The 27,379-nt window shown below is 38.6% G+C and overlaps 1 protein-coding gene across 1 annotated transcript in view; it reads right to left on the reverse strand.

Annotated features, from left to right (window-relative positions):
- The window catches only part of LOC139731478 (alpha-1,3-mannosyl-glycoprotein 4-beta-N-acetylglucosaminyltransferase B-like), a 119,697-nt gene that overhangs the window by 88,397 nt on the left and 3,921 nt on the right, over positions 1-27,379 (reverse strand). The window contains exon 3 of the mRNA XM_071642362.1: positions 7,337-7,495. Within this exon, the coding sequence (XP_071498463.1) occupies positions 7,337-7,495 (159 nt within the window). The remainder of the gene's footprint in view (positions 1-7,336; positions 7,496-27,379) is intronic.

A 27,379-nucleotide genomic window follows, 5' to 3' on the forward strand; every position in this document is an offset into this window, starting at 1 on the left:
AAGGCAGAATTATACTACATTTCAATTTCTCTATCTAATAGACAACTTTGATTTTAGGATTAGAAATAGCCTTATCAATAGCTATATGTATCATAAGTGTTGAAGATGCAGATGTTCCACTGAATGAATACTTGCAGAATTTGGTATGAAGATTAGGCAAATAATCTGAAACTCTCTTTAAATATAGCAAAAGAAATAACAAACTGTCCCTGTGTTGTAGCCTCTCCCAGGAGAGGCTGCAGTGCCAGTGTGGTGCATGTAGTAGTCTTTGTGCAGACTCATTGACAACCAACAAAGGTTTGTACCTGTAAACTATGAGAGCTGCACAAGGTATAGAAAACAAACAACTGAAGTGAAAACAAGCTTATGTGTACTTTCGCCTCATACATCAGTGTAAACAAACTCAGAGTTGAGCATAAATACTGTAGCAATGCACAATTATAGCTTTGGCTCTAACAGAGGTGTAAGTGAATGACCTTTGGTACAGATTCCTATATTTTTGCAGGTATTTAAAATATTATCTTACTACCAATGGATTTGATTTGCAATTTAAGCAATTTGAGGCTTCATTTGGTCACAGCTCTTCAATCTTAAGGCTCTCTGTCCATGTTTCTGGCATGGTAGACATGCTGCATGTACTGTAGCTTGTTAAGACATCGATATCACAATATTTGCAACTTTAATCAGGCTGTTTGTTATTTCTTTTGCTATATTTAAAGGGAGTTTCAGATTATATGCCTAATCTTCATACCCAATTCTGCAAGTATTCATTCACTGGAACATCTGCATCTTCAACACTTATGATACATATAGCTATTAATAAGGCTATTTCTAATCCTAAAATCAAAGTTGTCTATTAGATAGAGAAATTGAAATGTAGTATAATTCTGCCTTTTTGACTCTAGCTGTGAATGATAGGAAGTGCAGTGACTTTAACAAATTCAGGGTTTAAGTGTTCTATGCAAATTTAAAGCAATGCACACCTTTGACACTTAAACCTATATAGGCTGAGAACATTGATGTTCTATTTATTGGTTTTTCAGTTATGACTCATAATACACTACATCTCGCTGATAATCCATCCCCTGTTCCAGTTCATTTGGTTTCGCCAAATAGTACTAGGTACTCTACAAGCTATAGCATGTATAGGAAATATAGGTCTAACGTTAGATATCTAGCCATATCATAGCATATTTGAGACTTAGATCTAGTCCAAGATCTAGACTCTTGACCTTTCTTTGTTTGCTTTGTTACTGACACCAATTGTCATCCAGTGATGAAATACATGTACTACTGTCATAGGGGCCTACCAGTATAGTACCTACAATAGGAAAGCCCAGTTCACTTAATACCAAGGTCAGGAAAACACCGCCTTTTTATTGTTTGCAGACTGATGATACACGTGTTGCCGATCTTCGAAATGTATAATTGCATGCAACAAGTAAAATGTATACAACATACAAATATATGCATGCAATTAAACACACTATGGCCTATGCACCCACTGCATGTACCATTTTGTATCACAGGTATACGGTACAGTTTCTTGTACTGTTGTACATGAGCTTGCTCCACATGCATGGTAACACAGTTGAACTGTAGGATGTTGCATACAGTTGTGATTATTTCTGCCACTTGAGGTTTTATGTTACTTTATAGTATTGTCTGCATTATTGTTTGTATGCAAAACAACTTGAAAGGTTGAGAACACATTTGGATGAAACTTGTATGAAAAGATGATAATAACACAATTACATTTTAAAAACAGATGATAAATATAAATTTTGGTAGTGATCCGGGAATCTTTATGAAATTTTGATGATTTTTATCTTATGGCAGATGAGATCAATGGAATTGGGAGTTCAAGCTGCATGAATTTGAGGTTTGCATCCATGCGCACTAAAGGTAAAGGCATGTGCTCAAGGTATAATGCACTACCACACACCTGGAAGTTGATGGCATTTAAAAGCAAAAGGCTTTTATGTGGGAAATTTGGCAGTTTTTAGCATGTGTGAATGGGTGGAAATGAGCTGCTTGGCAAAGGTCTGCACTGTCTGAGTATGTTTCTAGTGTAGATATCAATAACTCCATTCTTTTGGGGGAGGGAGTGGGATGGGGCATGTGGATATATGTACACACACAATGCTTCTGTTGTCATAACTTCATCTTAATTCAAGAAGTTCCATTTATTACTTTTTATGACATGCTCATTCATACCTCTCCAAACCGTATAGGCCCTTCACACTAAAAAATGGGGGGGGGGGGTAGCAAAGGTAGGGGATATGTTTGATTACTCTTTGTAAGTGAGATATTTTGTCAGCTTTTATCTTTATTTTTTGCACACCCATAGTGGGGCCTACTTTCCCCCAGCCAAATTTGATCCATGGGTGCTGTTGGCTAAATTAAACCCACGAAGGGGCGCAATGGGCGGTGGTGGGGTGGGGGGTGGGGGTGAGGGGATCTGGCAACCCCTTTCCCAACCAGATATCGTGTCAGTTTTTATATTTTCATTATGTACACCCATAGTACTTTCATTGGACCAAGTTTGGTGCATGGGCTGCGTGGGGTAAATTACACCCGCCAGGGGGGGCCCAGGGGGGGACGGTCTGGCAACCCCTTTCCCGACCAGATATTTTGTCAGTTTTTATATTTTTATTATGTACACCCCTAGGCCATTCTTTTAGACCAGGTTTGGTCCATGGGCTCCATGGGGTAAATTACACCCGCCGGGGGCCATTTTGGGGGGGTCCCTGGGGGACGACCCCGCCCTCAGGTATCAGGCTGACGCCCAGTTTTGTAATGAGGGGGGTGGCCCCAGTAACTTTGAGGGGTCAAACCTTTTGGGCTTGATGGGGTAAATTGACCAGCAGCCAGCTCCTGGTCTATCACTGCAAGGAGAGTCCCGTTCAGCTGCATACCAGCACTGGACCTTTACGTAGCCAATATCAGCAGCTCCCTTGCTTTTCATGTAAGAAATGCTGCAACAGGAAGGACCCTTGTTGCAAATGATAGAAGACATATGAGCAACACCAACTGTGAAATCTAACCCATGTAAATCTAATCCATGTAAAGTATGATTACATTACTACATTATTCTGACAAGTTTAAGCACTGGGAAGAACAGACGCTGCATACCCAGTCTGTTTTAGACTTTGCTCAGAATGACCTGAGGTCAACGGCATACAAAGGAAACTCTGCTCTGCTCTACGGGGTCAAGTTTATCACTGGCGGGGTAGTTTATCACTGGCGGGGTACAGGAAGCCATCAAATTGCAGAAACCCTGGCAGTTCTCCACACCCTTACGATCCAACATAAGGTTGAACATGTGGGACTGTTTAACTGCATTGCAAAGGCAGCATGTGAGCGCATGTCACTGCACCTCGGAGCGTGAGGGTATCTGTCTACTTGTCTGGACGTGTAATCAATGGTTAAAGTGACTGTGTTATATTGTTTCATGAACAAATCATCAAACAAGTAGAAATTTTCAATTTCAATTTCAATTTCAAAGCTCACAAAACTTTGGAAGTATCCTATCTGTTCTCTTCTTTATCCTGCTGACTGATCACCTGAAATTAATTGTGGTCACAAAGACAGAAGTTCTCAGGAAAACCACCCCCCTCCCAAAAAAAAAACAAAACAAAAAAAAACACCAACAACAAACACTGAAGAAACACCAACAAATATTTGAACAAGAAATCTCCTTTTGAAATGCTCTCCATCTCAACAATACATTCACAGTATCCATGGTTACACAGACCCGTACACATAGAGTGGGCTAGAGTGAGCTGACATCAAGACATACTCTTTTGTGCTGAGAATGATTTTCTCTTTTCAGATTTCATTGGTTTCATGTCATCAAGTCTTAAATCGCAAGCGAGGAAATTTATTGGTGATAATTGCTGGTAATGAGCAGAAAATTTCTTTTCACTGGTTCAACGGCAGTTGAATCAGTATGTCAATCTCGTGGACGTGGTATAAAAGGGATATCTGTTCCCACACACAGTTGTACAGCGTTTGTATAGAAGGGAATTTCTGCCAGCTTTTCTACAGAGAAACCAGAGGACCATGAGCTGATGGTTTAGAAGGCAGTGTGCAATGGGCAAGGTTATTGAATAGGCAGGCAGCTGCAAACCATTTTTACTAGCTGAAGTAGTTTGATATCCTACTTCATGATTTGTGTTCATTACTAACAGTAAAAGCAATAATATGCCCTTGATGGAAGGACACTCATATTTCATTTCAATAAATGATTCAGTGATTAAATTGCTGAGCACTGAACATGGACAAATTTCCTCTGTTTTTTTTTCGGTAACCCTACCCCAAGCACTCATCAAGATCCTGGCATGGATGTAGCGGCAGTGGCAATGATAATGTGCGGGTAGAAGAAAGATGGTGCTTAAATGTGGATCTGATCTCACTGGCTTGCAGTCTAGGTGGCAACATGGCGGCAACTCAAGTCTCGCCAGTAGCAGAGACGTCTCTGCGACGTCTCTACAACATCTCTCACAGAGACTAGCCTGGTCTCTGCAGAGTTGCAAGAGAATTGAACACGTTTGATTTATTTGAGACTCTTTCCAGTCTCCAGTTAGTTTCAGAATATCTCCATATGCCTCCCAAGATGCAGTCATGTCACAGACTAATTTTGTCTTGTCTAGTTTTGTCTCTTTTCTTGAAATAATTTTTTGTTTGTTTCTTAATATAAAATCCTTCAAGATCGTGGTGTTTGACAACACGAAAGGTACACTGTACTTTAAATCCAGTCCATGGATTACTTGAATTTCACTCTTGTAAATTTATGCACATGATATGGCACTACATGCAAAGAAAAATCCAATTAAAAGAATGCCAGCTGATACTCACAATGTGTGACGCTCGCCTATTAATGCTTTTTTCACTCCATGTGCTAAATTGAAACCATGGATTTTATAGGAACCACAAAAATATTGTGAATTTTGGCTCTAGGGTTTCACGTTTTGAATAGATAGAAATACACCAGCCGTAATACAAGTACCACATTTGTACATGTAAACTTAAAGCTTCCTGAACTTCTACAACATAGATCTCTTCTTGTTTGAATAGAATAACAAAATTCCATCATTCTGTAGGCTCGACATTAATAGTCTTTTCAACAAAAGTCAATTTAAACATGAAGCAGTCTTTCCTCAAATGCAGAATGATGCCTACAGCATAAACCGTCCCATGGACTACAATACAAAGGTGAAGGCCGGCACTGATGTCATTTATTTCGTGACTTTCATATCAGGTGGATACTTTGGAAGACATGCTCTTCCTGTAAACTCAATTACACTGTCAGAAGTGACCAGTTTCTTCTGTCTGATGGCTTGTGACCTTTGTTGGGCAATGCTTGAAAGAAGGAAAGAAAGCTTCATTCTATACAGATGAGAGGAGAAGGGACCCTGTTTGGCCATTGTGCCATAAAGACAAGACACGAACAGTGTGTGAACTGTACACTGTATCTCGTACGGCTGCTGGCTACATTTTGCACATTGTATGCAATGCCTTCAACACAGGATCACGCATACATTATCTTTGGGCTACTGGTGATCTGTGCCTTGTACGAGAGCACCCATCGTATCCGAGTGACATCTTCAAAAACATTTTGAGAAAAAATTTACAAAAATTTCACGCTGTACATCAATATACATTGCCTTTCTCTTACAGATTTATAACAATGTACCGGTAATGAAGAATCTGACATTCATAACATGGACTTGACATGGACTCAAATTAGGAATACTTTCTTCAAATTCAGAATGGCTGTGAGGTCCGTTTGATACTTGTGCTTGAAAGTGTATCAAATCAAATCAAATCAAAGAATCAAGTAGTGATATCATGCACATTTGTTGAGGCAATGCTGCAAGACCAGAAAGGAAACCTATAGCAAAAACAAACTACCGGTACCTAAACTTCTCTGAAATTCAAACGAGAAGCCTTACAACATTAATTGACATGTCACAGATCTGATCACTACAAATATGATAATATTGACAAATGAGATAAGAGAAATCAAAGTTTCTCCAAGATTACTGTAAAACATGATATATTCGGAGCATGAATTTTTCGCGAATTGGAGCCGACGGCCTTTTTTGCGGCATGAAATTTTCGTGAACTGCCACTGGCATTCAATGCATATAGTGTAGACAAAAACTTCTGCGTGCATTCTAATTTCGCAAATCTTGGCACTTGCTAAATTCGCGAAATCAAAATGCAAGCGAACATTCCTCGTTTTATAGGAAATGATAGTGTATGGGCTTTTATATAACCTCTGGACCCTGAAGCAGGGTAAAGAATGTCACATTACAATCTGTGAAACGACTTGACACCACTAACGTCTACCCGAAACAGGCAGACAATGTGATAGGAGTTTTACAACCCTTCCTTTATGTTAACAGCCAACAATATCTCTAATTATCAGTCAGATAATCATGTTTTGCAGTACACAATACTTTTGAAGCTTCAGCTCCAATTCTGGAACAAAACATGAAATTAGAAACAAAACATTACGTTTCGTTCAACTGTCTGGGTATATTTCTTTCTATAGTTATGTTCAGATGACAAGCCCTAAACCTCAAGGTTAGGAAACCTTGAGGTTAAGCTTGTAGTTAGGGACCGTGTAGACGCACTCGTAGTTAGCTAACCTCGAGGTTAGCTCAATGTTAAGAGCCACGAGATATCTTATGGTTAGCGCTCTAACCACGAGCCGCGGGGGGGGGGGGGGGGGGGGGGGGGGGGGTCCCACTTGTAGTTAAGCACCATGTGGGTCGTGTGGACGCACGTCGTAGTTTAGGGGGCAAGAGCATAACCTCGAGGTTAGGGCATGTTGTCTGAACGTAACTACTGCAATGACATAATTGGGTTGGTAACTTGACCATGAAACCCTGGTCTATGAGATTATGTGATTTCCTTGTCAGTTACTCTATGTGCTCTATATAATCATGGCCAGTGCCACGTTTTCAAAAATGGGGGGCACTTCTGGGTTTCATCAGCTGACAAGCAAAAAGTAAAAAAAAAAAAAGGTCTTCAGCGCAACTTCTGTAGGTGCAACTTCGGGGTTTCTTCAGCTGAGAGGCAAAAAAAAAAAAAAAAAAGGTCTTCAGTGCAAAAACATAACCTTACCGCACTTTCAAGGTTTCTATCTATTTTCTTTCTCGTGCCACTAGTGCCACTTACGCACATCCGGAGTGAAAAAAGTGGGGGGGGGGGGGGCCATAAGTGTTTAAGCAATTTCAGAAGTGAAGGTTCTAGTCTTTACAATTGTATTTTTTTAGTGTTCTCCTAAAGTTCTACTTGGGTAAAGCCCGTGGTGACGTCTTACCTCCAGTGTTGCCCTGCGAGAGCTGGAGGGCAGGGCGGAGCCCGTGGGGTTTCTTTTGGAGGTGAGGCATGTAGTGCAGGACGGACGGAAGATGGAGAAAGTTGGTGGTGTTGGTGCCCGCTGCATTCAGCTGAGATATGATGGGATCGACCGATGCATCTGTGGCCAGGAGTAGATAAAAGTGGTGACAGGATCAATCAATAATAGTCAGCAATCATTTCATTTCATTTCATTTTTCCTTTCATTTCATTTCATTTCATTTCATTTCATTTCATTTCATTTCATTTCATTCCATTTCTTTTCTTTTCTTTTCATTTCATTTTTCATTTCATTTCATTTCATTTCCACATCCATGTCATACAAAATTATTACAAAGTAACAGTAATCATTTGTACAAGCTGGTGATCAGGCAAAGTGGGATAGTATAATTAAACCTATCCAATCAGGTGGGACACAGATCTTTTGCAATGCCATGTCCACTACCACTTCCTACAAGTCACTGTTTGCATGGGAACACTGAACAAATCCCCGATATAAATGCAAGCGACACTGTAATTACAGCACTCAACTTTGTACCACAGAGTGCTTATGACTTGAACATTTTTCTGGCATTCTGGGTGGAGTTCTAGTGCACGGAGAGCGAGGGGGTTGGTGGTATACAGGTGATATTATATTCATCATGTGAGATGTCAATACCCACGCACTCAATCATCTTGGAAGTTTGCAAAATATCTGTCTTGCCTCATAGCAGTCATTTCCTATACATGGGACTGAATGACAAATGACAAATATACTATACTCAACAACACGCACACAAATGTACACATCATGAAAAACATCCCTCCTCTCTCACACACACACACACACACACACACACACACACACACACACACACACACACACACACATAATGACACTGACCTAACCATTAACCTTCAAGACTATCAGGTTATTTGCTTCCAGCCACCCACTTCTCCAATGAAGTCTGCAAACAGCAGAACACAGATATTCAAATTTGCATTTCCCTTTCCTTTGAGGTGTACTCCTCATCCCTTCACAGAAAGATATCTAGCTCTGGTCAAAGTTTGGCTCACACTTGCTTGCTCATTGTATAATCTAAACAAACTTCACAATGGAAGCCACTAGAATGGACTTCTGCAGCACTTCCTTTGCTCACTTGGGATTCTCCACTTAACGGAGATCAGTAGTCGCAAAGGCCATCTCCATTTCAGAGAGCAATAAACTGCGACTGAAATTCAGAAACCTTAATGGACTTCAGACAGACCCAACTAGATTAAGGGAGGTTAACAATGGGTTTAAGAACAATTATACCATGCACCAAAAGACTGTAGTTAACAAGTGGATTCTATAAGGTGGCAGGAAGAGCACCATTTTCTGAGGGTTGCAAGCTCCAAAGAGAAGAGTGCAATTTCTGAGTTCATACTGGACCTCACAGCTTAGGACAGTTGGGGGGGGGGGGGAGGGAGATCTCATCTTTTTTACTACATTGTACATGTACCTACCACCCATGACATCCGCTGTCCCTGAGATGAGGGGACAACTGTATTGTAGACTGTGCCTGCATTCACATTGGTCCCATAGGCGGGACTTTCTCCTCCCAAACCATAATAGGCGTGTCTTCATCAGCCCGAAGTTTCAAAATAGCGCGCTATCTTGCGGTTGCCAAACTAGTCCGATGTCAAAATAGCGCGCTATCTGTGTAGTGAAGACACAGATAGCGCGCTATTTGATCGGGAAAATTTCCCCAAAAATCTTGGTCTAGTTCGTCAACTAGAGCGCTAATTCGTGAAATAGCGCGCTATTTTGGGTGCGTCTCCATCAGCCCGAAATCTTTCTCGATCTCTCCACGCTTCTGGTTAGCTAGCTGGCAATGGAAAACGCATGTACAAGCTAGTAATTGTGTATAGTACATTACCCCCACGCACGGTGTATTCATCCAGGATCACATATAGGCCTACTGTTGTTGACATCATTAAAACCAGGGAGGTGATTTCTCTCACCTCCCTAATAAAACTCAGTGCCGTGCATGCTAGCTGTTTTTTGTAAACTTCTTCCTTAGCTGAAGATTCTTGCAGATTGTGTGTATTTTTGATTTGTTTAAACATTGCAATTTGTTAACTTCATATAAGATGCCTCACTGGACAAGAGAGTAGCGTTATTAATATCCCTTTGGAAAGAATTTGCTGTACTGCTCACCTCCCTGGTTGTAGTATCGTACATACGGTGATATAGGAGATTTTAAGCGGGGAAATCCACTTTCGAACCGCGAGCTAGGCAGAGAAATATAGCAAAGTGCGCATGCGTTAATTTTCGGACTAATTTCCCGAAGCAGGCTGTTCGAGCTGATGAAGACGCACATTCGCTGTATCGGGCTATTTACTAAAATGTCCCGTTAGTTTGAACTTCGGGCTGATGAAGACACGCCTAATGTGAATGCTTGCTGGGACTTGTCCCCTCGTCCCCGCGAAGCAAGTCGGGTACGGGGACAAGATTTGGAGGGGAGAGTGACCTTGGGGCGCAATTGATAGCGTCCAGCTGTGGTCATCAAATGTGCGCATGCGCTATGCCTGGATTCAAGTGGCAGAGCTCGCTCCAAGCCCCAAAATGCCCCCACAGCTCGGGGACAGATGAGATACCAGTGTGAAGGGTCAGTCATAAAAAAAGATAAGATCTCTCATGGCTGTCACTGTCGTCGCGGGGACCAATGTGAACGCGGGGTGTGTGTGGTGCCAAAGAGGTGCACCCTGCCATTTGACACCAGAGTTTGCTCATGTGCACATAAAGAATACAACAGGGAGCTTTCAACTATGAGCCCAAGGTCACTATCTCTTCCAAATTTCTGTCCTGGTAGTCAACCTGACAAGATTTGGAGGAAAAACCGGGAAGTCCCCTTGAGTGTCCAAATCACAGGGTTTTTTTAGGGGATAGTCCCATGGTGCAGGACTTTCCCTGAGACAAACACTGTAGAACCTATACCCTGTTTACAGTGTCCACTCCCCCTCCCCCCCCCCCCCATCATTTACAAAATGTATCATTTTTTATATGAATTTCAAAATGGTATTCAATATGATAATTTGCCAAGATTATTGAAGTTGAGCCTGAAACTTGTGAACTTCTCTTGGCATACTTGTGTGCGGAATGACATCAAATGGTTCACATTTCAGGGTCGGCCTTCACTTCTGAACTCTCTGTTTTCTCCAGACTGAATACATACATGAAGCACATGTTGACATTTCCTGCTAAAGAACAGGAAGTGTTCGTCCATCCACACGGATCTCGTCTCCACAAGCGGATCTACGTCTACTCCATGTTACCCATGTTCTTTCAGCATGTATAGTACTGGTAATCTCAGTCCTCTGTATATGTGTGTGAAGGTGCATATATATCTAATGACTGCACAAGAGTCATTGAATAACTTTGACTCTCAAAAAGACAGAGATACACAGTAACCTGCTGTCCCTTCACTATATAGCTGCATAGCCAGAACATGTCATCTTTTCCTTTGTTTAAATTGTCACAGATAGACTTGAAGAAAGATTTATCTTTGATATTAAAGATTCATGGTTTGCATGTTAGACAGTGGGCTAATTTGACCAACAACAGTAAAACAATTGAAGTAAAGCAAATATCTTCTCAAAATTGATGAGTATTTGTGGGAAAATTATAAAATAATGTGCCAGATGAAAATCTTTGCTGGTAAAGTAACAACACTATATGCATTCACTCATATTAAAGTGGGGGGGGGGGGGGGTCAAAACAGAAATTTCCACAATTATCCAGCCAGTCTCTGACCGCAGGTCAAAGGTCAGCACCTGCTTCCATGAGGAAGCGACAACGGCAGACGGAAAATGCCAGCGTGACGCAGCGTGGATATGTTTGAAGACCAGTCTTGCAACACATGACGGTATGGGAATAATATCAATAGGGAAAGGTGGATTGTTATCCAACCAGTCTCTGACCGCAGGTCAAAGGTCGGCACCTGCTTCCACGACGAAGCGACAACGGCAGACGGAAAATGCCAGCGTGACGAAGCGTGGATATGTTTGAAGACACGTCTTGCAACACATGACGGTATGGGAATAATATCAATAGGGAAAGGTGGATTCAACATGCTGGCGCTGCCACACTCTGATATTCAAAGTCTCTACAGTACATGTCCATGTGAAATCTTGAAAATGTGTTGTTGGTTTTTTTTTTCTTTTTGTTTGTGTGATACCCCATGCATATTGTCATAGCTTCTAGTTGTTGTTTTTTAATGTTCATTTCATCCATTAAGTTCTGGAGGAATTCTGCTACAGAAATGATCGCCTTGGCATCATTAAATTGGCAACACTGACTTCCAATGCATATCTACATGTATATCAAAGAAAGATTGTAGAAAATGGTTGAATTCATTAAATCAAAAAATCCAAATATGTGCCAAGTTGAAATAAACAGGAAGTTTCATCTGCTAATTGTGATGCCAAATTAAGAAGCAGTAATTAATTAGTCAATTGAGAAGCCTCACTACCCTGGGCATTGTGAGTACAATTGTAACTACTGTATGTGCGATCATAGCATATCAAAAATACACGCTACCTTTGATTTGAACCAACGATCTCCAAAGTCCAGCTGCTTCTCTACCAAACCACATCTACACAATCTATGATTACAACCGTTTGTATACCCTCACTCCTTGCCTTGTGGTTCACACGTAGGGCACAGGACAATTCTCCTTCACAAAGAAAAGAAAAGAAATTACTTCTAACCCTCGAAGCGATATGTCCAACATCCTGAAGTTGAGATATTTCTGACTATATTCCAACATCAATCATACAATGTTTGCATAATATCTCTGATTATATTCCAACATCAATCATACAATGTTTGCATAACCTACATGCATTATGGTAAACAAGCCAAGTTTCAGTTATGAGATAAATCTCAGATGTAAGTTCTATATGGCATACATATTTCTGCAGCGCATTGTGTATTTTCATTAATTTTGCATGTTTATCGATATTTACAAATCAACAGCTTGTGCAAATATCACTCCCAATGGCAGAAATGAAATATCAAACATTTCCAATTTAGACAATCCTGAATTTTTCTCTTGAAAAGAGATAACATTTATTGATCGCTTCATTGCTCAGGTCCTTGATTGGGAATTCAACCATTTGCTGAACTGTTTTTTGAGTCCTGATTTGTGAAATGTGCTCATGAAATGTGTGACATAAGTTACATTCACACGCAGTTGCCATACAGTACATATGGCATACATAATATTTCTGCAGTGCATTGTGTATTTTCATTAATTTTGCATGTTTATCAATATTTACAAATCAACAGCTTGTGCAAATATCACTCCCAGTGACAGACATGAAAGATAAAACATTTCCAATTTTGGCAATCCTGAACTTTTCTCTTGAAAAGAGATAAAATTTACTGATCAATTCATTGCTCAGGTCCTTCACTGAGAATTCAACCATTTGCAAAACTGTCTTGTGAGTCTTGATTTGTGAAATGTGCTCGTGAAATGCATGACATAGTTGTACTGATAGTGCACTTTCTCCCCAATAGTTACCTCTGATAATCCGATAATAGCTTGCCTCGGGTTTGCCACGTGGGTAAGGGAGACCAAAATGCACATCAGAAAGTAAAGTGAGAGGAATCGCTGAAATGAAAAGCTCATCAGAAGGAATAGGGGGCTAGACATACATTATCCTTGAACTCAGTGAGCATTCTGAAGCTCACCTATGATATGAGGTGACAGTTGGCGCAGCAAACAGCAATGGCTGTCTTTGTGTCTGTCTGTCTGTCTCTTTCTTTCTCATAAGTGATGTGATAATACACATCATCCATCACTTTGGTCAATCTGTTTCTTTTGTCCATGTCTGTCTGTCCGTCTGTCCGTCTTAATCTCTTTTTCTATCTGTTTCTCTGGTGCCTTTCTCGTCCATGATGTGACAGTAAGTGTACATCCATCACTCAGTCAAGCTGTCTCTGCATCTCCCTGTCTGTCCATTTGTCCGTCTTGCTCTTTTTCTATCTGTTTCTCTGGTGTCTTTCTCGTCAATGATGTGACAGTACATTGTAAGTGTACATCCATCACTCAGTCAAGCTGTCTCTGCATCTCCCTGTCTGTCTGTTTCTTTGTCTATTTGTCTGTCTGTCCATCTCTGCCTGTCCCTCTCTGACTCTCTCTGTCTCTTTCTCTCCTCAATGGTGTGACAATAAGTGCACCAATCTTTGGTCTCGTCTCTCCATCTGTGTGTCTGTCTGTGTGTTCATGTGTCTGTCTGTGTGTCCGTGTGTCTGTCTGTGTGTTCATGTGTCTGTCTGTGTGTCCATGTGTCTGTCTGTCTGTGTGTTTGTGTGTCTGTGCATCTGACTGTGTCTCTTTCTCATTTATGGCTTGACGGTTACTGCATCCATCACCTCAGTCAGTCTCTCTTCTCCCTCTCTGTCTGTGCGTCTATCTGTCTCTTCTTTGCCAATGGTACACTTCTGTGACATTATGTGCTCATCATTTTAGGCTGTGTTTATCTATAAAACTCAACAGACAAAATCACGTTTCAAAACGTGTTTTGAATGGCATTTACGAACGTGGTTTGAAACATGATTCTCGGGGTGCCGCATTTATCTTACCATCATATAATCGCGATTTGAGTGTCGTTACTGCACAGCTGCTTTGCGCCATTACATGAGAAGTAAAGGTCACCTGCGTATCACAAAACATGCCTTCATCATTCATGCACAAACAATGGGTAATTAAAACACAAATGGCACATGCTTTTCTCCAAAACAGGAACAAGCTGGAAGTTGACGTGGGCAGTATGGAGATATAAACACATTTAAAAATGGCATTGCATTCACCTACTCGCAGAAAGGTGATCATGGTCTCAAATACGCTTCTAATCGCCTTTTTTTTGGGGGGGGGGTTTGAAATTGGCGTTTCTAAACGCAATTGAAAACACAGAACTGTTTGCATTTACAGAGCTGTATCATCTATCGCCCGAAAATGCCTCAAACGCGTATGGGATCGCGATTATGCCTCCAAAGATTTTCAGATAATTGCACCCTACGCAAGTCTGCTTCTCAGCTCCTTCTCTGCCTGTCAGTCAGTCTGTCTGTCTTTCTCCCTTTCACTTTCTTCCTTTACAACATATATTTCTCCTTTTCTCTATCTTTTTACCTCTCTTCCTGCTACATTCATATCCAGACTTGACATGATGGAATACCACATAAATAAATAAAGGATAAAGAAAGAAGAAATGACAGCTATCATGTAGTCATTGTATCAGGGTTGTGTATAAGTGAAAGTTTGAGTACATCGTACTGTATTTATATGCCAAATATTTCACAAGGTTTTTATTTTCACAAATTTTGCGAGTCAGGTGCTATTCGTGAAATTAAAGACACACGAAAATAATGATTCTGATCCCAATATGAATGTGACGCACATGTAAACATTTATCCATTCAGTACAGTACTCCACGATCGTGAATTTAACCACTTGCGAAATCGTTGGGAAGTCCCCGATTTGCAAAAATTTAGACTCGCTAAATATATGGTGTATACACTAACAGTATAAAAAGAAAATACCAGCATCATACAAATCGCCAACCCTGAAGCCAAATGAACATCAGTAAAATATTAAAAATATCTCCAAAACTTTGACATTGGTAGATGTTCAGAAATAAGAAAACATGGTAGAAAAAAAAAAGGTTTGTTTCTAAATAAAAAAGATTGGGATGCTCCTTACAAGAAGACATCACCATACTTTGTATGATCTTTCACCTATCTTCACATGGAGTGTATTCTACTGTATATAAAAGCATGTATACAGAAAATGGAATTTTCGCTGAAAGTGCAAAATAATCTCGACAAGTGCAAATTAAAGCACATACACACGAATCTAAGTATCTTTCTGTTTCTTCTGTAGAAGAAGGTTAACCAGGGGCCAACACATGGTGAAGAATCAATTACCCCATCCATCAGGTCGCTGTGAATTAAAATTAGCTGCGACAGCAAGGCTGGCCTTTAATTAACCTCTCGTACATTGCCATTATAGACTAGGATAAAAGGACTCTGATATATTGAAGGAGCCGCCTCATATTACCTTCATCACATGACAGATGTTTCATGACATTATTATAGTACAGCCATGCTTAAATGTAAATGTACAGTGTACATAATGTACTTCTGCTGTTGACACACAATGTTTCACTTCATAATGCCCTATTGATATCCAAGAGTGTACATGCACAAGTTTAGCTTACAGTGTTTTCACCCCATCTTCAGCTACAGTATCAATATAAAGTTGCCATCATCGCTGTTACTCACTGCAATTTATAAATGCACTTGTATCTAAAATATTAAGATGCAATTTGCCAGGCTCCTCTCGAGCAAATAACAAGAATGCAAAGTGCCGGTTTGCTCTGAAGTGATATACGCAATGGGGTGATATGAACAGAAATAAAAATGATGTGTCAAAAGAAGTTTTGACCATCTTGGGGGAATTGCTACATCAAAGATGCATGGGTACCTATCAAGCATGCTTTGCTTCGCAAATCAAGCGACTTTACAGATGTGATGTACGCTATAAAAGTGGTAGGGCTATTCAGCTTTGGCCATCACATTGGTGAAGAGTCATTTCTCTTCTGTTAAAAAGAAAATGCCTTGAATTTTTCCACCTTTAGTGTACATGTACTGTGTATGTATGATGCCTTTAAAATTGAGCAAGCAATTCACCTTTTGTACACACATGTCACAGAAATCTAGTACAAATTGTACTTCATAATTATGATGCATCAGCATACTACAGAAATGAATTGAATCCTCTTTTTCCATTCAAATAAAGGTCTTTGCATACTTCGTAATAACAACTGAATAACTTCATTTTCATGTTTTGGTTTATGAATACAAAATTTGCACAATTCAATATGTATCTTTACCCTATGCTGTAGCTTACAAACTTTAATTGCTCATTTAGTAACTCCTACAGCGATGAAGGGAAGGGCATATTGTATACCAAATATACTGTAAGTCAACAATCATTTCAAATTACCCTTCTGCCTTTCAACAAAATTTATTGAAAATATAACATCCATCATGAATTAATGAATATTTACATCATTATGTACGATGTACAGTTGTTTTGTATGTGATGGTTGTGTATGATTCTATTTTATCTCTGTAACAATTATTACATGACTTTTGACTTTTTAAATGAAAGATAGGGAGAAAAGCGACAGACAGAGAGATAGCGAGACAAGATAGAGAAATGTGGACATTGATGAATCTTTCGGGAGGGTCCCCTCCACCAAATATCATCAGGATCCGGGTCACCTGATCAAAGACCACTTGAGCCATGTCACAATAACACAGGCATCTGACTGTTAGTGACACACACACAGGGTAATGATATCAGCCCGCCCATATCGCCATGGCAACAGATGCTTGAAAGCAGGTTAGCCAACATAGGAGTACCGGTACACACAGAGCATTCTCTACATGTATGTCTCCCATACTCAGTGGGCTACTCGTTTTCTCTTGTAATACTGGGTAAGAGTGCAATGCATCAATTTCAGTATTGACTTGAGCACTGCATACTTTAAAAGCTATTTAAAGGGGAATTTCAGAACAGTTAGTCTGATATGAAAGGGTAACATTTTACAAGTCACAACAGTGAAACTAAATGAAGGAAGTTATGAAATTTGGATATTTTGCTAATGTTCACAAAACACTTGTTGAACAGTCATATGCAAATGAGTGAGTAGATGATGTTACTGTCTCCCAACTTGCCATACAGTTTAAAAACAATATCTTCAAATATAAAAATTTTTTTTTTTTTAAACATAATTTTGCCTCACACTAAATCCTAATACATCTGAAAGATCATTAATTTGGCCTTACAGGACTAACATTGAATATTTTACATTTTTATAGCAGAAAATTTAGTTTTCATCAGTTTTTTTTTCTTTTTATTTATGACATCATTGAAAGTTGTGAGGTGATGACATCATCAGCTCACTCATTACATAATCAAGGGTAGTGCTCGTGGGTGGGTCAACGGTACAGTGTAAATGCAATGTTTCCTTCTATGACACAAGCAACTGAACTTATCACATCTTGGAGAAAGTTTGCTGCTATAGTATAACCATTATCTGATCTCAACGTAAAATGGCACCTTTAAATTTCACTGGATCTTTATACTGTATACACCATTCATTTCTGGTCAATATCCTTTTGTTGGGAACTAGTACAGCGCTGTAGTTTACTTTTCACAAATTGGGACTTCCTGACAATTTTGCAAGTGGTTAAATTCACGATTGAGGAGTATAGCAAAGGACGGAGACATACGTAGTATGCACATAGCATTCATGTCAGGATCAGAATAAATATTTTTTGTGTTTTAAAATTCCCAAATAGCACTGACTTGAAAAATTCATAAAAATAAAACCTCACAAAATATATGACATCTACGGAGATAGATTAGATGAAACTGCCTGAGGTGATAAGCACAATCAGGGTATGCAATCATGACTTTCTCACTTTAAAAAATTGTAACTTCTAAAAGAATGCACCAACTGACTTAAAAATTCACATGCAGCATGCTAAGACATTATGTGGTAAGACAATAGCTAATTTCTTCTCATCTACTGTTAATTATTACAGATTAATTACCAAAAAGTCTCCCAAAACCCACGTAATGCGTCAAAAAAAGCGTTTTACAACTTACGTAAAATCAAGATTTGAGGTCCATATTTTAAGTCTACCCCTATGTGTTTGGTATCAAATTAATGGATTTTTTCCTGGCATTGCTTGCATGCAATAAAAAATAGTGGTTCTTTCAGCTGGAGAAAGTTATAAGGTCTGAAGTCCCATCCTGGTAGGAGTGTAATGCTGGCTTAGTTTTTGTGACATTGTGACCTTTTAACCCATGTTGTACAGCTATACATGGAGAAACAGCTTATTTTTCTGCTTTTCCTGAAAGTACTGAAGACACACTACAATATGGTGCGCTGTTTGCCAATAAATGTTCAGCCAGTTTTGAGTTTTGAGCCATTTTCAAATGCTGAGTAAAATAAGTGCAGCCGTTTTTCAGTATTTTCCGTGAGGTATATCCTAATTTGACTACATGTACTTTAAAGAATCTTTTGCCCTTATTGAATATCCTTGTTTTTTTAACCATGAATTGTACATATGTAGAAATCTATTGTGTGAAAATTTGAGCAAATTTGAGCAATAGGAACTTATTTCTTAATATTTTTACAAATTGCTGAGCATAAAAAAGTGTGATACACGCCCATGTTATACTGCATGAAGGTCATATGATAAGTGTTCAGTGTTCATATTTCAATGCTTGTTCAATTTCTAAAGATATCATAAACAAAAACATAGTATTTTGGCTTAATATGTCATTGTTTGAGTGTCACAGCTTGGATATCAACTCAAGTCATCATAAATCTCACATTCATTCTTCTATCTGTGTTTACAAATATGAGAATTGATCCAAACACTGTGCGCACATTCAAGGTCAAACTGTACAGATATTTTTTTGATGAAAAATATCATATCTTCCAAAGTATCAGCCCTAATTTCATAAAAATTTTTAATAATGGCCACTATATGTCTGTTACCTATTCCTGAAAGTTTTGCCTCTTCACTCTTTGGCAAAAGTGAAATATGATAAAATATGTAAAAGTGGTTTTATTTCAATTCAAAATAATGCCTACAAAATTGATCATCCATTTCGAGAAGTGAAAATATGAAATTTATTCATATTTTGTGATATGTCATGGCTATGTGCTGGTGGTGAATGAAAGGGATATTATGAGGAATATCTAACAGCAATATCAGATGAAAAAAACATTCTCCTTTTTTTTAATGAATTTTTCCAATATATTAGTCATTTCAATGTAATTCGACACCCCTAATTTAAATGCTAATTTATGCGCAGTTTAATGCAAAATTTTCACTCTTTCTTTACATGAAATGAAAATTTGAACACTCTGCTACAACAAACAATAAAAAAAGCATTTTCACCAAGTTTTTTCATTTTTGCCCTGTTACACAATTGCATACCCTGATTGTGCTATTGACCCTATTAAAGTCAATTAATCTTTTTTTTTTTAAGTTACCCAATCTGAGACAGAGAGAATAACTTTAATCATCCAAAATGTGTATCAAGTTTAAGGAACACGTACAATGTATATGAATTTAGTGATTTTAGAGGCAATTACATTGCAATTCTGCACTTGAAATAAGCAATGGTAGTGTATACAACACCTACACAGATGTATAATATGAAAGATAAGTTTTTGTGATTCCTTTTGACACATTTCCTATGAAATGATAACAAGATAGAGCATCAAACTATAAAAATGTGATTTCTGTGGCTTGCTGGGTATAAATGTGGGCAATCCCACAATAACTATTCCCTTTTCCACTTTTGATATTTGAGCTTTGATGATAAAAGTAATTCAGATTTGCCTCCTTATCTTAATATATTTTCTTGAAAAGAATAAGTGTGAGATATAGTATAGATAACATTGAGTTCATTCAATGGGCGGATTTTTTGTTATATCACATTAAACGTCAATTTAGACAGTAAAACAGGCATAGAAAACGGGACATTTTAAGTATCAGAAATCTAAACAGTAATCTAAAAAAAATTAGCAATGAAACTGAATCCAGAACAGTTCCATTGTACAATCTACATCAGATTTGAAATAAGAAATGTCTCTACCTTTCAGATTTACTTCGTTTATTAAATGAAAATGGATTTCAGTTATAGCCTGTATGATATAGGCATGTCTGTCCATCCCGTTACATACCTTCACCTGTTAATTTATTTTGTTCCCAGTGGGCAGAAAGAGAGTTTTGGTGATTAAATAGTTTCATTACGGGATAAGTTGAAATGTTTTAACCAAAACTAGCTTAGCTTGAAAGCAAATTTAATGCAATTGGCAATCAAACTTAAGTGTTGCTTTGTCTGTCCACTTTTTGAAGGTATGTAACAGATTTTAAGGAGACTCATTTTTTGAAAAATAAGCCATATCAGTGCAGTTGCTTGGATTCATAAGACATGCCAGGCCAGCATCTACATAATCAGTATACTTCCACTCCCTAGGGAAGTCCCACAAGTTTCTGCCGTGACTTGACAGTAGCCAAAAACTTGTCTGTCCACTTTGTTACATACCTTCACCCATGTTTGTACCTTCATTGAATATAAGATTTAATAAAAAATACAGAAAGATGAGTCATCAAGGTTTATGGCCTCAGAAAGACATCATATACTAACAATGTCTGAAATCACTTTCCTTTGTGGATCATTCAAAAATATGTGTGAATTAATTTTTTCGTGTGTGGACAGACAACCTGTACAGTAAATGCATGTGTCTGTCCATGTTCATACCTTCCTTGACAGATGATGGTGACATCTTTCTAGTAATAGAATTAAACATGATCTGGATACTTTTATTTCATGTCATACACTATTTTTATTAGCAGATTAGAGAGCTCAGATGGTTTTAATAAGAAATATTGGATGATTCCACATGTGAAGGTACGAACATGGACAGACGAAGGTATGAACATGGACAGACGTCTGTCCATGTTCGTACCTTCAAGATCAGATTCCCCTCATGATTATTATCCTTCAGGTGATGTAATTTTACATGGTCAAAATAATTTCATTTCATGTAATAATTTTTTTCCATTAGCAGATCAGAGCATACAGATGTCTCTTGTTAGAAATTTTGAACCATTACACAAGTGAAGGTACGAACATGGACAGACGTCTGTCCATGTTTGTACCTTCAATGACACAAGCTCCCTGACCACATGGTTAACATTGTGTTGTAACTTTAAACAATTGTATTTCTATGAAGAGCATTTACTTTAAGTAATTCATACACAGTATAAAAAGTAACAAAAGTTGTTTTGAAAGGCCCTTGCTTTCCACATTGGCTTAATAGAGAATTTAAACTAAACATGTAAATAATGTTATGACTAATCAATGTTAACATTTCACAATATTTCATAAAATAATGTACATACCCCGGAAATATTCAACTTTGCTTTCATTGTACATGGTACCTGAAAATATTAATTACAGCTTCTTTCAAATTCTGAATAAGATATACTGCTGAAGGGGACCAATGTCTGTCCATGTTACATACCTTCACTTTTGTGAACATGATGATCCAAGGTCCAGTAGAAAGAAAAGGTGGTCCTAACATATCTTTTCACACTTTGATTATGGCAGAACACATATTTCGCTACATGAAAATAATAAAATGGTATTTAATTAGCAAAACTTAATTTGCAGCCTGAATGTCCCGTTTATGTGCCCCACTTATTGTGAGATTGCCCATATGAAAACAATCGATGTCCACAGACGATATTACATGCTGTATGGAGCCGCTTTGCAACGCACGCTGTGGATTCAGTACTCAGACCTCAACACAAATGTGCTACTTCCTTTGCGACCCTGCGACTTCCTGGATGCATCAACATTAGTTCATGACCTAGGAACGGGTCTCGCTCTCCCCGCCATATATTTTCAGTATTCTGCCTGCCTGCAACTTTCACAAAGTTTATTCAGCTGTCCAAACATATCTCGCACTATTAAGTCGCCTCCGCAAGATAAAGGAACGCAGTGCAAGTTAGCAATATGCCCAAGAGTTATTACAGTCCCACAGATGCATGACGATGTGTGCATAGAGCCTATGAACATAAATGTACAGCTGTAGATATTGTAGATCATGATGCAATTTGACAATAGAGAGGGAGAGGGAAAAAAGTGATAGCATCTAGGAAAGGATGAAGTGATTGACACTTCTGTGAACAATCATTTTGTCATAACCCCCCGAGACACTGAAGCAGGAAGTTTGCAATCAAATAAGTTTAAAGATACAGTAGCATGAAGAAGCGTGGGTGGTCCAACAGAATTGATCTTCACTCGCTGGCTACTGGGGTACATTAAAAAAACACACAACAAAAACACAAATAACGCCCATAAGCAAATATGTACCTCAAAGTTTGTACACCCTCATCGGCAACGGTCGACTCTAGTCGAGATTCTTCAGCTGTGTGTGTACGTACACAGAGATTCTGTGATGTAAAGCTGTACATGTACAATTCATTACGAAGATTCTCATCATTACCTGGCATTATTCAGTGGTCAAATCAAGGAATTTGTTCTTTTACAAATGTCATCATTTGTTCAGCACTGCAGCGATTGAACATTTTATGTCAATTTCATTGGCTCATTTTCATATGATATCTTGCTTTATGGTGTACTTCTCTTCAGTCTGTAGACAAACATAAAATGAAATCGCAGACACAGATGTAGACGTACAAATTTGTAAGTGCTGATCTGTACATATCTTTGCTATACAATGTACATTGTACCTTCTTCTTTCAGTCCCATACAGCTTTTGACAAACTAATAAACAGATAAGAAAACAAGTGAACAAATAGCAGATTACCCATATAAATGATGGCCAAAATACAAGTGCGTGCTAATGCGCAACAGTGTGGATCAAAAAGGGAGGGTACGAGCATCGAAACAAGATATCGCACAAATAGTGTTTGTTTAAATATTTAATAAAAGGTTGCTCTTACAGCAAGGCGAGGAAAGGCGGTGGGTAGTGAGGCCGGCCCATGAGTAAACAGGGTCTATGAAGAGCACTTTTGCTTGAGCTGGCCCGAAGTTCAGGTGTAAACGGTTCACCAGCCAGCCTCAGGCTGGCCTCAGGCTGGCTTTCATGTGTAACAGGGGCCTAGGGTGTGTCAATAACGCTTCCACTTCACAACTCAAGTAGTTACTTTGTACAGGTTGTAACTGTTACGGAAAATAGAATACTTCAGTGTTCCAAAGAATAGTGTCCCTGCCTTTACAGTGAGGCATGACTGCTAGTGTACTAATTAGAGTAATAGATGCTCACACAATAATGGAACATTGGAATGTCAGTGTTGAACCACAAGACTGCTAGCAGTTCTACACAGGATGAGTTATACAATGTACCTTTTCACATCCGCTCTTTTTCATGCCGCGAAAATACAGTATCCTGCTTAACAGTAGCAAAAGCCATTCATGCAGCACTTACAAGTACACCTGTACGTACACAATTTTTCACTTTTTTCTACATTGTAGAATGTTTTCAACTGCTCTTCACGCTTTCTGCTTGGCTGTTTTCAACTGATCTTCAATCCATTCTTTGAAAAGTCTGTGGTTCAAGGTCATTGCTGACCAAGTTGTTAATGTGAACTGGGTTATAGCGGGGAGGTTTAACAGAGCATTCGGGGAGGTAATGTCCTTGTTGACATGAACTTCAAAGGCAGAAGCAATACCCAAATCAATGAGACCTTTGAATTGTACTTTTCCAGATACAGTGTATGAAGAGATAGGCCTACATTTTCCTTTTTTTTCTCTCTCTCTCAGAGAGACTCACTACAGAATCAGGAAGACTACACAGTTCTGATACTGTACATGCCATAGTATTTGGCTATTTTTTGTTTTTTTTTTTCATGAATTTTGCAAGTCAGGAGGTACTCATAAATTTTGGGAGTCACGTGGTATTCATAAATTTAACAGCCTGCCCTTAATGCCACTTGTTACACGTTCATTCCTCCATAGACTACTGTGCTGCATGATCACAAATCTAACCGCTCGCGAAATTGTTGGGAAGCCTGAATTCGCGGAAAAAAAAAATTAGACTCACTATTAAAATGGTGTATACAGTATGGTATGCATATATATGGTATTTAATATTATTCATAATCAACAGGCACAGGCATGGAAAAGAACTGCGCACACAGAAATACTTTTTGTACGTACACAATTTACCCTGTACGTGCGTTCAGGTCCTACGATACATGTGCTTGGTTCATCGTGTCAGAAATTTAATACACACAATGGCCATTTGATATCAAAACTTTCTCAAGCACTCTCACCTTACACACTTCTCAGTCACAAGATGCAGTAGAACTCTATCTTCTTTTCTTTATTTCTTGGCAATTAAACACCAATAGAGTGCTTGGCAGCACCCATGTAGAGGCTGTATCAGGTTTCTTATTGGACCATCTCAATCCCCACCCCAGTGTCTGGTGTGAAAAGAGTACAGAGGAAAGGCTTCTTCAATTCTATAAACATTATCGTCTGACGCCTCATCTGGATCGTACCTGCGGGGAGACTCAACGCAAGTTTCAGCATCTCTCGCGGGGTCTTGTCAAAACATGATGAGTTGATGAGACATTAATTGGCTGTTATGAAGACATTCTTTTATCTTCTTCAATTATGTCTGGCTGATGATGCGCAGCATCGCCATTCCCAAGGTTAATGCGACACGGCTGGCATTATAGCGGAGTTAAAATCAAATTGGAACATCGTAGCATTCTATCTTTCATAACGCCGCTCTACCATGCAGAATACAAGTTGTAATTAACAGATAATCCTCATCCTTTTCTCTTTTTTTCAGGGGGGGGGGGGGGTGGGGCTTTTTTTTTGCTAATGCACTTAAAGGGATCGTATAGTTTCGGTTGAGACCTAATTTCAGGTTTCTAACATTTTTTGATGAAATAATGAGAAACCTTTTATGAAATATGAAAGAGCATGTAATTCCATGGGGAATTCAACGTTTATTTGATGAAAATTGGTTTTGAAATGGCTGAGATATCCAAAACAGAGCAATTCTAATAAGTGTGGGACCCACACTTTATTACGATCGCTTTGTTTTACTTTGTTTTTGGATGTTTCAGCAATTCCAAACCCGATTTTCATCAAATAAACTTTGAAATCCTCTTAAAATGTTATGCTCTGTACTATTTCAAAAGTGTTTTCTTGGTATCTTGCAAAAAGTTAAAAGCCCAATTCTCACCTCCACCAATACTGTACTATCCCTTTAAAGGACAAGTTCACCTTCATAAACATAAGGATTGAGAAAATGCAACAATATTAGTAGAACACATCAGTGAAAGTTTGAGGAAAATTGGACAATCAATGCAAAAGTTATGAATTTTTTTAATTTTTGTGTTGGAACCGCTGGATGAGGAGACTACTACAGCTTGTGAGTCATATGCGTACAACAGTATAAAGAAAATATAAAAGAAAATTCAACATATTTTCACTTTTTTCGCATAATAAAAGAGCACTTGACTTGCCTCTTTCTAAAGGCAGGGGGAATAATATTACCCATAACATTTGTCGGTAGCGAGTCAGGGGAATGTGTACTTTTTTCAAAAGATGGAATTTTATGAAATTCTCTTTATATTTTCCTTATATTGTTGTACGCATGTGACATCTAAGTTATTCATACACTGCAGTAGTCTTCTCATCCAGCGGGTACTGCACAAAAACTTCAAAAATTCATAACTTTTGAACGGATTGTCTGATTTTCCTCAAACTTTCAATGATGTGTTCTACTAATATTGCTACATTCTCTCAATCCTTATGTTTATGAAGGTGAACTTGTCCTTTAAAGTGCAAACTCATTTCTAATTCTATGGAAGGCTTTGATGACCATTGTTGGAATCACACCAACAATGGCCTTGTGAAAATTTGAGAGAGCCACGCTGTAAAGTTTTCCTTGATGATTCCAATCATGGAGCTGGTACTCTAACCCAAGCAGGTACTGTCTTTCTACTTACAGTGAGCCTGCTGGCTAATTTAGACAGGCCACTTGTGATAGGTAATGACTACTGACAACCCTAATTACAGCAGGATCAATGAATTATTCATGACAAAACTAATCCTTTCAAGAATTAATCTCTTCTCCCTCTCCATCTCCTATCGCAGTCCATACATCACATTCAGAGACACACTTTATCAAGGGTGTAGTGTCTTTGCAGATTCTCTTGACTTGTTGTTGTAGACTGTAATTCTTTTCTTCTCTCATAGACCAGAAGAGCTTTGCAAGTCTTCTTTAAAACTATAAATAAATAAAACGAACAAAAATTCTTTTATCTTTTTTCCACAGGGGTATTACATAATCTTCATGATTTTTATTACACAGTGAAGTAACAAAAAGTTTTCTCTCAGTCTTAAAACGTTTGGTAATGACTTTTGATCTCCACAAACAATTACCCAGCCAGTGTAGCTATTAATGTAATTGTCAAGTTAACTGTAGAAAAGGCTTTCAGATATCAATTAAAGTATCAAAACTGTTAACTGATCATGAGCTAATACCAATGTCACAGATCTATTTACAAATAATCAACAATCTAACAAATGGAATTAAATTGGCATGGGTCTGGAGATAAATTGTGGTTCAGCCACATACACTGTTTTTAGTTAACTCAATGATCAGTTCTGTATAAAGTTCGAATGTTATTTGCATACCGATTACTACAGGATGAAGTTCATAAATGTATGGAAAACTTAATCATTTAATGTACTGACACATGGCATGTGAGATCCTGCAGTCGTGTTTGTCTGTGAAGACTATTAAATGAGATGGAATAGTGGCCTTTGTGAACAGGGTGTCTCCTTACAGAGGGTCACATCACTGAAGTAGGCTTCATCATAAACCTTACGGTTGTACGCATGATCGGATGATGCCTGAGCACGATTTTCAGGAAACAATCGGTATGAATCTGTTCATGTGGTAATCAAGCGAGTGGATTACACCTCATACCATCAACAAAATGAAGCAAAACTCTACACAAAGTCAACCCACATCACTACACATTACAAATAATGTATTGTAAGCAACATTTGAGTAAATAACTTCAGCAAATTCTTGTTAAAATTTGCCAACTGGAAAGTTATCACTCATTGAACATTGGAAAAAAAAATACACACTTTGAAACTATACACTACTTTCGCTGTTGTTGTTGTTGATGTTGTTGGGGGCAGTCAAAGCCCATTTAGTCAGTAAACCTATATTCCCTATGCAAAATCAGTGCATACTTGGAGCCCAATTTTGATGATTCTTTCAAATTGCACTGCACTTTCGACTTTTGTTCTCTAGTACTTGGCCATGGATATCAATGCCCTCCCCCTCCCCCCCCCAAAAAAAAGGGAAATACTGT

The sequence above is a fragment of the Diadema antillarum genome, unplaced genomic scaffold (assembly GCF_040938485.1).
Source record: "Diadema antillarum isolate AM-2024a unplaced genomic scaffold, OU_Dant_1.0 seq00000375_RagTag, whole genome shotgun sequence".
Lineage (NCBI taxonomy): Eukaryota > Metazoa > Echinodermata > Echinoidea > Diadematoida > Diadematidae > Diadema > Diadema antillarum.